Source organism: Microcebus murinus, chromosome 4 (genome assembly GCF_040939455.1).
Source record: "Microcebus murinus isolate Inina chromosome 4, M.murinus_Inina_mat1.0, whole genome shotgun sequence".
Classification (NCBI taxonomy): domain Eukaryota; kingdom Metazoa; phylum Chordata; class Mammalia; order Primates; family Cheirogaleidae; genus Microcebus; species Microcebus murinus.
The window spans coordinates 103249524-103266274 of NC_134107.1; the positions used below are offsets into that span (position 1 = coordinate 103249524).

The window sequence follows — 16751 nt, forward strand, 5'->3', positions numbered from 1 at the left end:
CTCTTAGTTTGTATTATCCTAAAGTCTGTTTAACATTGTCTCCCAGGGCTCCCCGTAGAAATGAGCTCCAGTTCCCCACAGTGTTAACCAGTCTGATAACATATCCTACATTGGCTTTCATCTCATTCCTGATCCACTTCCTCACTACCATATTGCTGTTTCTGGAAATAAACTATTTGCACTCAAATTCAAGACAAGTATTTATTCCTAATAATAAGAGTGGTGGGATTTAAAAGGCATGCTAGTAATAATAATGCTAGGATAACAGCAGTGAGTGGGGGGACTGTCTCAGGGCAAACAAGAAATAAGGTCACCCTAATAATTATGCTTTTTGTCCTAAAATCTGTTTATGTTAATAGTTGCTTCAGCTTCCTTTTGCTTAGCATTTGCCTGGTATATCTTTTCCCATTAATTTACTTCCAACTTTGCCAAATAGTTTTTTTTTTTTTTTTGGTGTGTTTCATTTAAATGGCATATAGTTGAGTTTTTAAAAATACTATCTGACATCTCGGGACTAACCAAAAAAGATAAGAAGAAAAATAAAATAAAATAAAATACCATCTGGAAGATCTCTGTATTTTAACTGTTGAATTTAGGTCATTGATAATTTAGCCTTGTTACTACCATCTAATTTTTGGCTATCTATTGACCTACTTTTTCTATGTTTCTTTTTTCTCTTTGAGTTTGTGTTTGTTTTCTTATTCTTTTCCCTCCTTTATTGGTTTGGAGCCTATACATTCTGATTCTATTTTTTTAGTGGTTATCCCAATAATTTCCCCCTGAATACATAATAAAATCTGAAATTTAGCCACTTCATCCTTCCCAAAGAATTCAAGGACCTTGGAATAGTTTACCTCTGATAATTCCCCTCCCAATTTACATCATGTTATTTTCTTGTATTTTATTTGTCAGGTTTCAAAACCACAAATTAGATATTATTATTATCATTGTTTTATATGTGATTATTTAGATTTGCCTAGCTATTAATTTATTTGCTTACTATTCTTTCTTGCATCTCAAACCTTTTCTTTGGTATGATTTTCCTTCTTCCTATAATATATCTTTCAGAACCTCTTTTACTGTTGATAGTAAACTCCTAATTTTTGTTCATCTGATAATATTTTTATTTTATCCTCTCATTTGAAAGTTTGTTTGCTAGGTACAATACTCTGAGTTAATAGTTATTTTTGCCCATCATTTTGAAGCTATTATTCTACTTTCTAATGATTTCCACTACTATTTTTGTCTAACTGTAGAAGATCCATCTTTTTCTCTTGGTTTTTAAGATGTTCTCTTTGTCTTTGGTATACTCTAGTTTTACTACATTTTCTGTAGTTGCAGAAATATTTTTATATGTCTTGTTGTTAACCTTCCTATGTGTGTGTATTTATGTTTGTCATGAGTTCTGGAAAATTTTTAGTCATTAACTCTTAAAATATAGCCTCTCCTCTAGATTCTCTATTATCTCCTTTGAATTTTTGATGAAATCTGTTACACATTTTCATTCTACATGCCATATCCCTTAACCTCTCCTTTTCATATTTTTCATCTGTTTCTCTGTGTCTTATTCTGAATAATTTCTTCAGACCCATCTTCCAATTAACCCTTTCTTCAGTAGTACTTAATGTGCTATTTAGCCCTTTTATATACATTTTTATTTCAATTATTTTTATTTTATTTATAAAATTTCTATTTCCTTTTCAAATCTGATCACTTTTGATAGTCTCTTGTTGCTTATTCATTTTTGCAATTTTTATTTTTTATTTAAGTAGTCCATAATTAATCTATATCTGATAAGTTCAATATCTCAAGGCTTTGGGGGTTTAAATCTGTTGCTTCTTATATCTGTTGACTTTCACTCATGGTGATTTGTTTCCTTGTGTGTTTAATGATCTTTTATTGTTAACTAGTCTTTGGTTGATCTTAATCTCTGAAAATTTTAGGTGCTTTTCTTAAGGGAGAATTTGGAGTTTTATTCGTTAGGAACATGGGCTTTTGCCAACTAGGGGCCTCTTCTAGGGTACCAGCTGAATTCAAGAGTCTCAGTTTCAGTTCTCCCCACCTTGCCACTGGCCCAAGTATACTTTTCCATTATAATGCTAATATAAATATTTGCTGCTGAGTAATCTCACATATTATGAGTGCTAAGTTGTATGGCATCACTGTACTTCCTAATTTGTTTTGTTTCTGGCCCCTTTAAAGTTTCTCCCAGCTACCCTCTTCCTCTCAGTCTCATACAAAACTTGAGTTGGAAGAGGTGACTCTGGTCTCAAAATGAAGGTAAAATCATTGCTGTGTTGCCTCCAGCCCAACTCTGGCTGCTGGGGGCTAAGGGCCATGATCCAAAGGAATCACAACAGTTAAGATAACTGTTTCGTGGTTGAGCTTTGAAACTACAGAGGATAGTTGAATATTTTGAGAAATGGGGCACACTCACAGATTGTGTGGTAATGAGAGACCCCCCCCCAAACAAAATGTTCCAGGAGCTTTGGCTTTCTGACTTATTCTTGTACTGGAGAGGTGGAGGCAGCAATATGTGTTCCATCACCAGGTTGATGAGTGTGTAGTGGAACCAAAGAGAGCTGTTTCTAGAGAGGATCCTATAAAGGCTGGTGTTCATCTAACAGTGAAGAAAATTTTTGTTGCTGGTACTAAAGATACAGAAGAATATAATTTGAGAGACTACTTCGAAAAGTAGGGCAAAATTGAAACCACTGAAGTTATGGAAGACAGGCAGAGTGGAAAAAAGAGAGGATTTGCTTGTATAACTTTGATGACTATGATACAGTTGGTAAAATTGTTCAGAAAAACCATACTATTAATGAGCATAATTATGAAGTGAAAAATGACCTTTTCAACAAGAGATGTAGTCTGCTGGATTGCAAAGAGGTCATGGAGGTAGATCTGGCAACTTTATGGGTCTTGGAGGAAATTTTGGAGGTAGTGGAGGTAATTTTGGCTGTGGTGACAACTTTGGTAGAAGAGGAGGCTATGGTGATGGAGGTGGTGGCATCAGAGGTGGTTATGGAGGAGGTGGTAGCGGCAACTATGATGGTGGTCCTGGTTATAGTAGTTGAGGGGGATATGGTGGTGGTGGACCAGGATATGCAAACTAAAGTAGTGCATATGGTGGCAGTGGTGGAGGATTTGATTGTTACAGTGAAGAAGAAAATTTTGGAGGTGGTAACTATGGTGCTGATGGAAACTATAATCATTTTGCAAATTATAGTGGATAATATCAATCAAATTATGGACCCATGAAAGGGGAAAGTTTTGGTGGGGAAAGTTTTGGTGGATGAAGCTAAGGCAGGCCCTATGGTAGTGGGTACAGATGTGGTGGTGGAAGTAGTGAATATGGTAGCAGAAGGTTCTAAAAACAGAAAAAAGCAAAAGTTCTTAGCAGGGGAGTGAGTGAAGAGTTGTCAAGAAAACTGCAAATTATTTTAAGACAGTTGTCCCAAATGCAGCACAGGAACTGTAAAAATCTGCCACTGAAGGAACAATAATCCATAGTCAGAAAAAGTTACTGCAGCTTAAACTGGAAACCTTTCTTGTTCAAGAGTGTCATAGGCACAGTTTGCAAAAAGGCAGCTATTGATTAATGCAATCTAGTGTCAATTAATAGATATATATTCCTGAGGTCTTTTTATCTGTTGTAGCTTTTTCTTTTTCTTACATCAGATATATTGCCCTATAAATTGTGGTAGTAGTACCAGGAATACAAAATTAAGAAATTTTTAACTCTTCAAAAAAAATCTCCCCCATTGAAGGTCAACAATGAAAAACAAATGTAGTTTAAACAGGACCTAGTTAATTTGAAACAGGAGGACCTCTTAGACATCTAGTCTCAAGTATCTAAGTATTTAGCAGAAATTCTACATATCAATCACTTTTCACTTATTGCAATCTAGCTTTAACCTTTAACCTTTAAACTACAGATCTGAAACTACTTACGCCAAGTTGATCAATGATCTCCTTATTGACAAATTTAATGTGCACTTTTAATTCCTTTTCATTTGTCACACCCCCCACCCCAAGTCCTGGATGCTCCCTCTTTCTTGAAACCCTCTTCTTCTTCTGATTGTGTGATACTATTATCTGTTATATTTCCTCCTATCTCATTGGCTATGCCTAGTTAGCCTTCTTGGCGAGGTCCTTTTAACTTGTCTTCACATATCCATGTCCTCAGAAATCTACATGCAGCTTTCTTCTTCACCTTCTACTCTGTACAGTCTCCCAAAATAATCTCATCCACTGCCGTGGCTCAGTACCTGAATTACTCCTTGTGTCTTGTGCTTCCAAGCTCTTATACATGCTTCTCCCTCTGATTGGATTGTGTCCTTTCATTCTTTTAAAAACCAGATTAACCTTTCTAACACTGAATTTAGGCACATTTTCCTCCAAGACACCTTTGCTGGCAACCCCTAATCTGGGTTAGGTGACTCTCCTACATACTTCCAGAGCACCTTGCATCTGCTCTGTCATCACATTTTATACAGGGTATTGTAATAATCCGTTCACTTATTTGTCTTCCTGACATAGTTACGCTGTATCCCCAGTGTCTAGCACATGGCCTGGTCCATGGTAGGTAAGAAAATGCTTGTTGAATAAATTAAAGAACACCTGAATCAATACATGAATGAAAGGATGAGTGATGATAATGTTAGAGTGGACGAGTTGGGGTTTAGAAAGAGAGTGAAGGATGGTGAAAGAAGATGAGAAGAAAAAAGGGAAATGACTGGTATGTTTAAGCTGTTCGTTTTGTTCTCCTTGCTTAAATAGAAAAAAGTTGTCATTTCATTTCATCAAAACTTTATTGAGCATCCAGTATGTGCTAGGCACATACTATGAGCATCCAGTACATGCTAGGCACATGGATGCTAGTAATACAAAGATGAAGATCAAAACAAGACAAAACAAAAACAAAAAAAACATTTCCTTACTTACCACCCCAATTTAAGGCAGATTTGGCTTGAGCCTGGAAAGCTGGCCCCCTCGGGGATGCAGCACCAGGGTATGGCACACTCTCAACTCACCCTAACCTTCACCTGCTCACGGCTGACCAGCAGGTACCCCTTCTCCAAGTCCTGCATCTTCCACCCGCCTGAGCAACTGTCCTCTGCATGCATTATCTCTTTAAGGATGAGGCACCAGGGAAGGTCAGGGGAGCTAGGAGTGACACCTTCTCCAGTGAGCCTGGGAAGTGCACAGGGACAGGTTGCCGAGAGGGGCATGCTGACCAGGGCGAGGGCACAGGAGGCAAACTAGAAATGTTGGTGCCCTTGGGGCTGGGACAAGACTGGCCTAGGTGTGGAGGTGGTGGGTAACGGGCCTGGGCAGTTGCTCCACGGGATGGAGGAGCCAGAAATGGAGCTTAGGTGGCCACGGAGGGGCCAGGGATGCGAGGACCCTGGGACGGATTAGGGAAGACAGGATGGCGCACACAGAGGGCCTCCTTCTCTTTCAGCCTTTGAATGGCCCTCTCACCTCACATGGCGGCTTACTGCATCTCCCGTGAACCGTGCTAGAGGCGGTGGCATGGGCGTGGCCTGGCTGCACGGTGGCCCAGCCTCTCCTCATTCCGAAGTTAGTGCGATTAGGGAGTCTGCCCCTGGCCTGTGTCAGGGGATGGGAGCCTCTGGGAGCAGAGCAAACGGTGGGAGCGGGGGCAGAGGCCAACGGTTGGACCCCGAGCCCCGGACAGTCAGGGACGCAATTAACTTCCTCCCCCTACCGTTTGTCTGGAGGTTAGAACCCTATTCTCTCACTACTGAAGGAAGCTCGACAACCTTCCGGAGGGTAATGATTGTTTGAAAGGCTTGTTTTGTGAGGAAGCCAAGGAGAAGGTATGAGTTTGAGGTCTTAAAACAATTTCTCCCTTGATCTGGGCCAGCGGAAAGAGTGGGAATCCACTTCTCCACAGGAGTGGGCCCATCCCCCTCTCCTGTTCAAGAACGGAGACCGGAATGCTCGGCACGGCTCGCGCTGCGGGAGGCTTTGGGAGGAGGCCGCGCGGCGGGAGGCCGAGCGCGGCCGGAGTCCTTTGCCCCTGCTCCGGCCCAGGGGGTGAAGGAGTGTCTTGTGCTTCTCCCTCACCGACCTGTAGGTACCCAGGTACCAGGTGCCCACGGAAGGTGCTCCAAGGCACCGTCTTTGCAGTGATTCCCCGGGTGCTCAGAGCAGCCCCTGCACACCCAGGACCGGCACCTGACCTCTTAGTTCAGTACAGTCGTGCGTTTTGGGAAAGTGGCCTTTCCAATCTGGCCTTGCCAGAAAAGTGCTCCGGGACTCAGACGTTCTTTCGGAGGGAAGGGCAGCGGGGGTGAGGGGAGGGGGGGATATAAGAGCTCCCTAGGAAGAGCACAGGGTAGTCACGGGGGTTAGGTAACTGATGTTAGTTTCCATAAAATTCCTTTTGGGGATTGGGACGGAAATTTAATAATCTATGTGGTCCTAAGAGGGCACAACCCATACCTGTTGAGAACACAGACAGAAAACCGGCAGCAAACGCCACCAAATCGACACTCTGCCGCACGCGGCGCAACCCCTACCGCCATCTGCGCATGCGCACAACGTCCACCGCGCCCCCGCGCCCCCGCGCCCCCGCCGGGGCCTCCCTTATCCCAGCTCGCGCCTAGCCGGGGCTGCCCCGCCCTCCCAGGCCGCCGCGGCCACCCAGCGCTGCCGCCTCGCGGACGTCCCAGGGCGGCTCAGGCGCTGATCTCCACCGGGCCGGTCTCCTCTTGCTCGCGGATTATGTGCACTCCCGCAGTCCGCAGCGTGCGCGAGGCGCTGCGCGAGCGGCCGGGCGAGCCCGGGGCCCTGGGCGGCGACGTGTGCGTCCGGCCGGTGGCGGGGGAGCGCGCTGGGGAGCGCGGGTAGCGGCGGGCCGAGCGGATGGGCAGCCCGGGCGAGCGGCCGGGCACGGCGGGCGACACGGAGTAGCCGGGCGGGCCGGGCTCTGTCGCGCTCCGAGGCTCCGGGACGGGGTTCTCCTCGGGCTCTGGGGAGTCCTGCAAGGACAGCGCGGCGGGGATCACCCGGCAGCCGGCCGGGTCTGGGAGCGCGCCTGTGTTAGAGGGCGCTGGGAGTACCCAGGTGAGGGAGGCCCAGTTCCCTCCGCACTGCCACCTCCTGGAGGAGGCAGACGTAGGTCTGGCTTTCTTGCAGTGCCTGGCACATAATAGGTGCTCAGTAAATGTCGAAATGCGTTAACTTGAGTACTTTGCCCTTTATTCTCCTCTTTCCACCTGTCTCGGACAGCCTAAGACAGAGGTAGTCTGGAATAGTGGGAAAATCACCAGAACTGGTGTCCAAAAACCTAGGTTCATTCACTTGTTTAAACCTGGTTAAGTCATTTACTCTCCCAGCCTTATTTTTTCTAATCTCTAAAATCGGGGCAACCCAAATATTTCACAGGATTATTCTGAGTCCTGTAAAGTGGTAGCAGTTTGGTATGGCTCCCTAGTGCCAGGCACATGGTAAGGGCTCACTGCATATTTGTGGGGTGCCCAGCCCAGAGCTGCTCACCTTGTCCTTCAGGATGTAGAGGGCCATGGGGTTCTTCCGCTCCTGCTCTCCGCTTCGTGGGAGGGTGTCTGCTGCACAGGGGAAAGAACCGGGTGGCTGGTCCAGGTGCAGACTCTCACCAGCCGGCACCTATGCTCTTTACTCCCCACCTGGCCCATCACAACCTCCACAGACATATCTGACTACTCCCGGTCCTACCTTGGCTGCACCTCTCCCTGCTCTGTAGTCTTCGTGCAGTTGGTGGAGGAAGGGACCCTGCAGAGCTGGTCTCCTTGTTGCCCAGTTTTGCCTTCTCCCAGCATCCCACTGATGTGAGTGGCGATGGGATGGGTGAGTGGGTGGCTGGGAACTCACCTTCTTGTTTGAGGCGATCATCACTCTGATCCATGTATTCCAGGGAGTTTTGCTTCTCCAGCTTCCTCTGCTTCCTGCAAATTAATCCGGCCCCCTCCATGAGCAGGGCTATTGGATGTGAGCAGGAGAAGATCCAGGGGAACACAAGGAGGGATCTGAAGGCCATAAAAGAGGCCTATACTGTGGGTGTGGTTGGGAGCAGGAGGTAGTCCCTGAGCTTTGGAATGAGTCATATCTAGGTTGGCACCCTGCATCCGTCACTAGCATTGTGACTGTGGGCAAGTCACAAATCCAAGTCCTGTTATCATTATTTGTAAACCACAGATAGTCATACTTAAGAGGTAGTGTGCTGACCACATTCACAGTGCCTGGCCCAGAAAAGGTGCTCAGCAAGTGAAACCATTGTTAGTTGTGCTCGGGTTGTTGGGTGTTGTGAGCACAGGATGCTGTTCCATACACAATGCAAAAATGGATCTCCTGGGAAGAGGTGCAGAGCCCAGGGAGGAAAGGCATCTAAAGAGACTCAAGAGAAGAACAGAGCTTGCGGGTTAGGACAGATCGAACGATTAGGGTGCTCAAGGTGTGGAAATTGGAAAGTTACCTAGACTTTTTGGAGGGTTTCCAGCAGGCACAGACTGTCACCAAGGTCACAAGGAGGAAGATGCCTCCTGTAGACAAGATGATGTAAAGAGAGCTTCTTCCTAGGGAGAGAGAGAAGCAGAGAGGTGGGGAAGTCTCCAGAGAGGGGGCAACAGGTGTGGTGAGCTTCCTGTGGTGGCAGGAGGAGAAAAGAAGGCCCGGGCAGCACGGCTGGCGGTGGTGGAACTTGCATAGAGCCCTCTTGCCCACGTGTTGCTGTCCTCCATGGATAGTTGGCCCATCTGTGCACCCCCTCTAGAGACACTCTCTCTGGGACGACCTCAATCCCTCATGGCACCTGCCCCTCAGGGTTTGGAGTGCTAAAGGAGGGCAGGCAGGGAGACTCACTGTACACGGTGATCTTGACAGGCAGGCTGCGGCCCTGGCTGATGGGGTTCTCCACCACACAGCTGTACAGGTCGTCGTCCTCCATGAGCACACGCGTGATGGTGAGCACCTTTTGATCGGAGGACAGGAGCATTCTGGAGTCATTGAGGAGGGGCTTGCCATCCTTCAGCCAGGTGTAGCTGGGCTTGGTGCCATTCTCATGCGAGCAGTTCAGGGTGAAGGCCTCACTGAGCTCCAGGACAGTGGTTGAAGCCACTAATACCTGTGGCCTTGAAATGGGCACTGAGACCCAGGGTGGGGGAGCCGGTGAGTCATCAGCCAAAAAGCTTCTCCCTTCCCCTTGTTCTCTCCCTACCTTCCAACACACCTTTAATGCTACCTTTCAACTCAGTCTGTGGGCTGAGACCCTTTGGGGATCTTCAGTCCAGTCCTTCCCATCACTTATTCATTTACTCATCCACCAACTATTTACTGAGTACCAACTAGCCACAGGGACTATAATGCCGAACAAGACAGCAGTGGCATCTGCCCTTATTCCCTTCTTCCCAAATGCCTTTCCAAGACCACTGGGCTTTAATGTCTTAAACTGATCCAGGCTGAATAATATTTTAGTTGGGCTAAGCCTACGTCCAACTGTCTGGGTTCAAATCTTTGTTTTATCACTTACTGACTGTGTGATCTTAGGCACATTACTCAATCTCTCTATGCCTCACTTTCCTCATCTGCAAAATGGGAATAATGACATTAGCTATCCCTAGATTGTTATAAGCATTAAATGAATTGACATTTGCAAAGCACTTAAAATATTTTGTTTCTGGTATGTGGTAAGCACTTTATACATGTTAGCTGTGCCTATCTGCCAGTTTCTTTTGTTTTGTTTGGAGGTTTTTGTTTGTTTTGAGATAGAGTCTCATTCTGTTTCCCAGGCTAGAGTGTGGTGGCATCATCATAGCTCACAGCAACCTCAAACTCCTGGGCTCAAGGGATCCTCCTGCATCAGCCTCCCAGAGTAGCTGGGACTACAGGCATGCGCCACCATGCCCAGCTAATTTTTCTGTTTTTTAGTAAAGATGGAGTCTCCCTTTGTTGCCCAGGCTGGTCTCCAACTCCTGGCCTCAAGGGATCCTCCTGCCTCGGCCTCCCAAAGTGCTGGGGTTACAGGTGTGAGCCACCATGCCCGGCCGGCCCTATCTGCCAACTTTTGATATCCATTTGGCTTAGTCTCAGCTCCCAAGTGCCTTTTGCGTTGGTTTTTCCTGGGTCTAGCTAGTGTTCTGGGCAGACCCTGGCCCAATCTGGGTCGCCAGTCCTGCCTCCTTCCCTGCCAGAGCGCGTTACCGTCTACGGTGAGGTTGATGGTCTTCTCCCCGGTGAAGGTGTCATCGGTGATGGAGATCTCGACCTCATAGGTGCCCTCATCGGCCAGCTGCAGGTCACTGAGAAGCAGGGAGCCATTTTCAAAGAGCCTGATACGGTCTCGATAGTCAGGCCGCAGGGTGCCGATGACCTCCGTGCCGATGGACTGCACCACGGTCACTGGCTTGTCCCGCTTCAGCTGCCACTTCACTACAGGCTTATCGCTGCTGGTGCTGCTGTACTGCACAGAGAGCAGGGCTGACTTCCCCACAGTGCCATGAATCAGGCGCACTGGGCTGGTGATGTTCACTCCCTCCAGGGGGTCTGCGAACAGAGGTCCATGGGAAGAGAGCAGCGTCAGGCCCTGGGCTCCTCAGCCCACTTCCACCTTTGAGCCCTCTGATCTCCCAAAGCCTCGCCCCTCTGGGCCCTTCACTCCTGCCAGTCCTTGCTTCTTACCTGTGGGTGCCACTTCCTCTCCCACGGTACCTTGTGTCCCCTGCTCCTCGTCCTCTCTCACAGCTATCCCACAGCTGTCAGTCCTGCTCGCATCTGGCCTTCCTCTTGCAGATTTCAGCTAACACACACCATTATGTGCTTCAGTCATAGAAATATCTATTGATATCTCCTATGTGCCAGGAACTTTTCTACGTCCTTGGGATATATCAATGAGCAAAGCAGACAAAGAAATCCCCACTCCCAGAAGCTTATAGGGCATTAACCCTCAGGGTGAATTTGTCAGACCTTTTTGGTTGGGGACTGGGAGTGTGGGGACATGAAGGAAGCAAGGGGACATAGATTTGCAAATGTGTCATAAGACAGTGCCAGTAAAGGGGAAGCTTAGGGGCCTAAAGACAACTTGACCACTTCCCAGTCGTGCCAAGAGCCTCCCCCATCATCACTCCAGCTGCATGTAGCATCTTACTAGGTCTGCTTGGTGCAGAACAGCCCTGTAACTGGATAGGTGGTTTGGAGAATTCACCCAAACTCTAGCCCAATTTGTATTCCCTCTAGAGGAGAGATTTGGGTTGGGTAGAACAAAGAGTTGGGAATCAGAAGGGCCTTGTAAGACTGGGCTCTACCAGTCATTGGCTGTGTGGATTTGGGTAAGTAATCTTGCTAACCCACTTTCTTCTCATTTATAAAATAAGGCTAATAATAGTAACAGCAGCAAATACCTCATCGAGTCCACAGGATTGTAAAGTACACTATGCATATCACTTATTGTTGTGTAGTGAAGAGAACACAGGACTGAGCATCAGAGATTTGGGCCCTGTTATTGGTGTACGATCTAGAGAAAGTCACTTACCTCTCTGGAGCTCAGATTCCCCATAGGTAAAATGAGTAGTAGGCTAGATGGCCTCATTGGTTTGTCCCAGCCCTGTAATTCTAGGATTATCATCATGTCTAATGGATGCCCTATCCAGAGACACATCTCACATTTCAGAGATGTTTTAGGAACCTTGGGGCTTGAACAGATGCTGTTCATTGGTGTTACCTGGCCTTGTAGAGCATTTCAACTGTCTAAAGGAGGGTCTTCTGGAGGGAGGCCAGTTGGGAACAGAGCTGAGTTTAGCTCAATGGACACATACATGCCAGTTCTCAGTCCCTCTGGACCCCAAGCTGCTTCTTTTGACTGTCATTGCCTCTGCCGTTTCCTCTTTCTTTCTCACCCTTATTTCCCAGTCTGCTGCTGCTGCAGTTTAGAGTTTAGGAAGCTGAGCTGTATCTTTTAATTCATTATTCCTCTCGTTGTGCCTAGAGGGTCCAGACCAAACCAAGAGACAGCTAAACTGAAAGGTTGGTTGTGAAGATCAAAGCAAATTTTATTTAATAAATGCACTCAATCCTTTGTTAAGTAGTAAGCTCCTCATCTTTGGAAGTGGTCAAAGAAAGGCCAGTTGGCTATTTCTTCACCTCTCTAGGCCTCAGCTTCCTCCTCTATATAATGAAGTGTCAGGATCAGATTATCTCTAGGGGCCTTCCCAACTCTGACATCCTATGATCCATTACCTGCCAGGAATGTTGGAATCATAAAACCTTAACAGGGAGAAGAGACAACTCTAATGATTAAAGCTGCTGTGAGTGAATCTCTGAATATCATATGCTGGTTATTGAAGGAAAGTCTTAATTTGGGGCAAGTAGAATGGACAAAATTAACTATTTTCAAACATTTAAGAAATGAAATATGGTCCTAGCTCACCTGCTTTGGTAGAAAAGGTGGTGGGGACCAGAGTCTTGCCCTCCTCAATAACTTGGGGAGCAACTAGGAATACCTATAGCTCTGCATATGAGACTAAAATCCATTTGGCCACTTGATCCTTGAGGTTTCTTCAAATTCTTATTTTCTGTGATTATTTAAATAGGAATTCCTGCCTAGCAACTGCTATGTCTCAGCCTTGGATTGATTTAGAAATGCAAGCTTTCAAATTTCCCTGAATAGGTAAATAGGGTTTTGTATGTGTAACTTGAGGTGGCCCTGAAAAAAATCATTGAGCTTCATTAAAGGCCTTAGTGGTGATGATCAACTAGCTAGAACACCTATACCCTTTCTCAGGACTCAGTCTGAAGTAGTGGGGTATGCATGTGAAGACTATATATGCAGATCCATCTTGGAGTCCACCAAGTCTGTGTAATGACCCCAAGCACCAAACTTTGAAGGTTCCCATTTCCTTCTTCTGGGAGGCTGGACAGTGACAGCCCCAAGGACAAATGGAAGGGACTCTCCCTTCCCCTGCTGTCTTTTCTGGTCTCCCTTGAGCTTCCTTGGCTTCCACACTCTCCTATCCCATCCAAGGGCCCGATAGCCCTTCTGTGATGTCTTTCCCCCTGAAGTCTGCTCTTTCTGCCAATTTAAACTTGATTTATTCTGGATGAAAACATTGGAGAAGCTATAGCCCGTGGATTGCCCTCCCATCTAGGTGGGTATCCTCATCATGACCGTGAACATGGGTGTGCCCAGGAGTCAAAGGGATGTATGCGCACGTGTTCATAAGTAAATGGAGGAATCTTTCTCAGAAATTAGCAGAGACAGCATTTTGCTGAGCAAGCCCTGTTTCTCAAAAACTCTAGCCAAAATCATAGTCTGTGTTAAGTTTAGAGTTCCACAACTTTCAAGGGACACAGAGAACTGGGACAGGAGCCAAAGAAGGACACAGAAATGAGGAAATGGCTAACAACTAAGGTCCAGAGTGAAAATAAAAGAACTAGGACTATTCAACCTTGAGAAACGATTAACTTAATCTTTGTCTCTGAGGCATCATTATGTAGAAAGTTTCTGTTTCCACTGGAAGCTGAACAAAAGGAAATTGAGATCTCAGCAAGATGTACGTATCCACCTAAATCATGCCATACTGGGCTAGGTCAGTGCCCTCCCCACTCCACCCCTGTAGGATTTTGCCCTGCTGTGACACCAAGAAATGTCAAACTTCGAAGTATAAGAATATACCTGCAAATGGCCTTGGATTCCCTTAATAGCCTCTTCTCTTAAATAAATCATCATCTACTTATTTTCATGTGCTCCCTTTGCTGGGCACAAGTTTCCTTTTACCAGTATTTGCCTTAAATTTGCCTTTTAAAAGTGTCAGTGGGGTGGTACCAAATTTGTATTCTCATGTTTGGTCTCTATGCACCTTGTCCATATTCTCTAATACCAAGGACACAACTATGTCCCTTTGTATCCGAAGAGTTTTTTGTTTTGTTTAGGTCTGTCTTCTGTGATCAAAATTGCATACCATAATCCAAAGGACGTACACAGTTTTATTTTCTAAAGGGAAAAACATTGTTTCTGCTTTTGGTTTTTAATATCCTTCCTGATTACTGATGATCAGAGAAAACCATCCCCCTCCTCTGCTGTGATGGTATAGGTGCACCACTGACTGTATACATGTTGGGGCTATTGTGTTATATGCTTATGTTGTTATCCTGTCAGGTCTTTGTCATACTGGACCTTTTTGGTACATTTGCTGGTGTTGATTTACCCCTGAAAAATCCCTTGATTTTCTGGATACTGCAGGCAACCCTCCTCCTCCCCCTCTGGATCCTGTCCTGATTTTTTCCTTCAAAATATCTCCACATGCCATATTTCCACTACCTTAATTTTAATTCCAGTACATGTTATTTTTCTCCTGGAAGACTGCAATAGCCCTGCTATAGGCTGAATCGTGTCCTCGTGTCCGCCTCCCCCCAGATTCATATGTTGAAGTCCTAAGCCCCAGTACCTCTGAATGTGACCTTATTTGACAATAGGGTCATTTGTAGATCTAATAAGTTAGAAGGGGTGAACCTACTCCAGTATGTGTCCTTATAGAAATGGGAAATTTGGACACAGACATGCACATAGGGAGCATGCCATGTGGAGATTGGCATTATGCTGCCACAAGCCAAGGAGCTACCAGAAATGAGGAGAGAAACCGGAGACGGATCCTTCCCTAGGACTTCAGAGGAAACGTGTCCCTATCTATACATTGATCTCCAACTTCTAGCTTCCAGAACTGTGAGACAACGCATGTTTATTGTTTAAGCCAGCAGTCCCCAACCATTTTGGCACCAGGGACAGGTTTCATGGAAGACAATTTTTCCACAGGAAAATTGGGAGGGAGGATGGGAAGGGCAAGCGATGGGCAGCGGCTGTAAATACGGATGAAGCTTCACTCACTCTCCTGCCACTCACCTCTCCCTGTGTGGCCCAGTTTCTAACCGGCCACACACCAGTACTACTCTATGGCCCAAGGTTGGGGATTGCAGGTTTAAGCCACACAGCTTGTGGTACCTTGTCACAGCAGCCCTAGCAAACTAAAACAAACTTCCTTTCTTAGCTTATTTGCCTCCAGTTTCCCCTCCGATGCCTCACTGCAGCCTGAGTTATCTGAAAGGCCCCCCTAACCCTGCCAGTCCCCATATTAAAAAATCATTCCATTCCCCTCCCCCATCCACCATTTACAGATTACATTCCAGGCTCCTGAGTGTGGTTTACAAGGCTCTTGCCTAACTCAATCATACCTTCCTCTCCAGCAATGATGAACTGCTCTGCCCTGCAGAAACACGCGATGCCATTTTCAGCTGGTAACCTCTGCCCATTTCCCCAACTGTAATGCCTGTTCACACTCCTGTTTTTCTCATCTTTTAACATTCAGTGCAGACATTCCTTATACCAGGAAACATCCCCCGACATTCCCCACTATCTCCTGGGACCACCAGCACCAGCTTCCTGGGTGGGGGTAGATGACCTTTCTCTGATTCCTGTGCATTCTCTGCATGTCTGCTTCACCGTGATTTCTTTAGCTTATTAAAATGATCTCTGCATCTGTTTGCCCTACTAAGTTCTGAATTCCATAATTGTGTGTGTATGTGCACCTAAATTTGTATATTTAAAATAAGAGCAATTCTCCTGGGAGTTGGGAGGGGGTGACACAGGAGGTAGGTATCTGTGGCGTGGGGTGGATTATGGATAGGTGGGTATTACTATCCCACACCAGCCGGCTCAGTATCTCCAAAGCTTCTTTCATCTCCTTTGCTGTTTTACACTCAGAGAAGCCAGAGTGGGGGCTTGGGGAGGTACAAAACCAAGATTTCCCCCTACCGCTCCTTCCAAGCCCCAGTATAATCCCTTGGAAAGAATGCTGGACTGGCCCACGCCAACAAGTCATCCCATAAGAAATGGCCCAGTGCCCTCTATTTAATGTACTGAATGCCGTGGGAGCTGCAAAGTCACGCAGCCTTCTGGGGGAGGGGGCAGGGGCCGGGCGGGAGGCCCATGGAATGAAGAAGTACGTTCAACACTAATGCCTGGATTCACTGACACGCTTCCCACGGCAGCTGAGAGATCTCCCCCCCTCCGCTCCAAAGGCATTCAGGCCCTCAACTCTACCCTCCCTCTCCTGTAAAAGCCCCGGGTCCTCTCTCCAGACCCTTTCTTACTTTTCTGGTCTCCTACCTGTCTGGATCAGAAGAAGGTAGACAAAAGGAGCGAGGTGAAGGGCTCTGGAGGCTCTGGACGGGGCTCCCCTTTCTCTCTTCATTTTGGGTGGCGATCTCCAGCTCTGGTGCGGACAATTAGCATGATTTCTCCACTCTGGGCACGTCTCTTTGTACCACTCGGAGTTTCTCTGCCCGAACACAACCCTGCCAACTTCCCTCTGAATACACAGAGCTCTGTGTATTGCTGGACTTGTGCTTTCCTCTCTCTCAGACCTGGCATTTTCCAGTTTCCCAGCCCTTCATCCCCAGTTTGGAAGGGGGTATCTGCTTAGGAGATAATCTCCAATGCAGGTTCCAACATGGGGGGCACCGGTGGCCCAGGAGTTTGTCACTGGTCTGTGCTGAGCCCCACTGGCAGGGGAGATGAGGATCTGGCTCAGTGAGGGCGCTGGGCTGGACACACACTCAACCCACCCTGTCTCCTCCTCACTCTCCCTCTTCCTGAGAAGGAGGGAATGTGCCAGGACAGACTTCCAACAAACTCTCAAAGGGAGGGAGAGGAGATTTTAAAAAGCTGGGAAGCGAGAGACTCCAAACAATTGCTG

At 46.7% G+C, this 16751-nt stretch overlaps 1 protein-coding gene across 2 annotated transcripts; it reads right to left on the bottom strand.

Annotated features, from left to right (window-relative positions):
• Positions 1-4795: 4795 nt before the first annotated feature.
• On the bottom strand, positions 4796-16409 carry HEPACAM (hepatic and glial cell adhesion molecule). Of its 2 annotated transcripts, none has more exons than XM_012752551.3 (7): positions 16163-16409; positions 10210-10551; positions 8872-9153; positions 8486-8585; positions 7885-7958; positions 7531-7601; positions 4796-7013 (listed from the first exon to the last, which is right to left on the bottom strand). In XM_012752551.3, exons 1-7 carry the CDS (start codon positions 16245-16247, stop codon positions 6711-6713), a joined length of 1257 nt encoding a protein of 418 aa, XP_012608005.1. In that variant the 5' UTR covers positions 16248-16409; the 3' UTR covers positions 4796-6710. The 2 variants fall into 2 exon arrangements, with proteins under 2 accessions (XP_012608005.1, XP_012608004.1); XM_012752550.3 differs by having other exon boundaries at positions 7729-7958.
• Between the last annotated feature and the right edge of the window lie 342 nt (positions 16410-16751).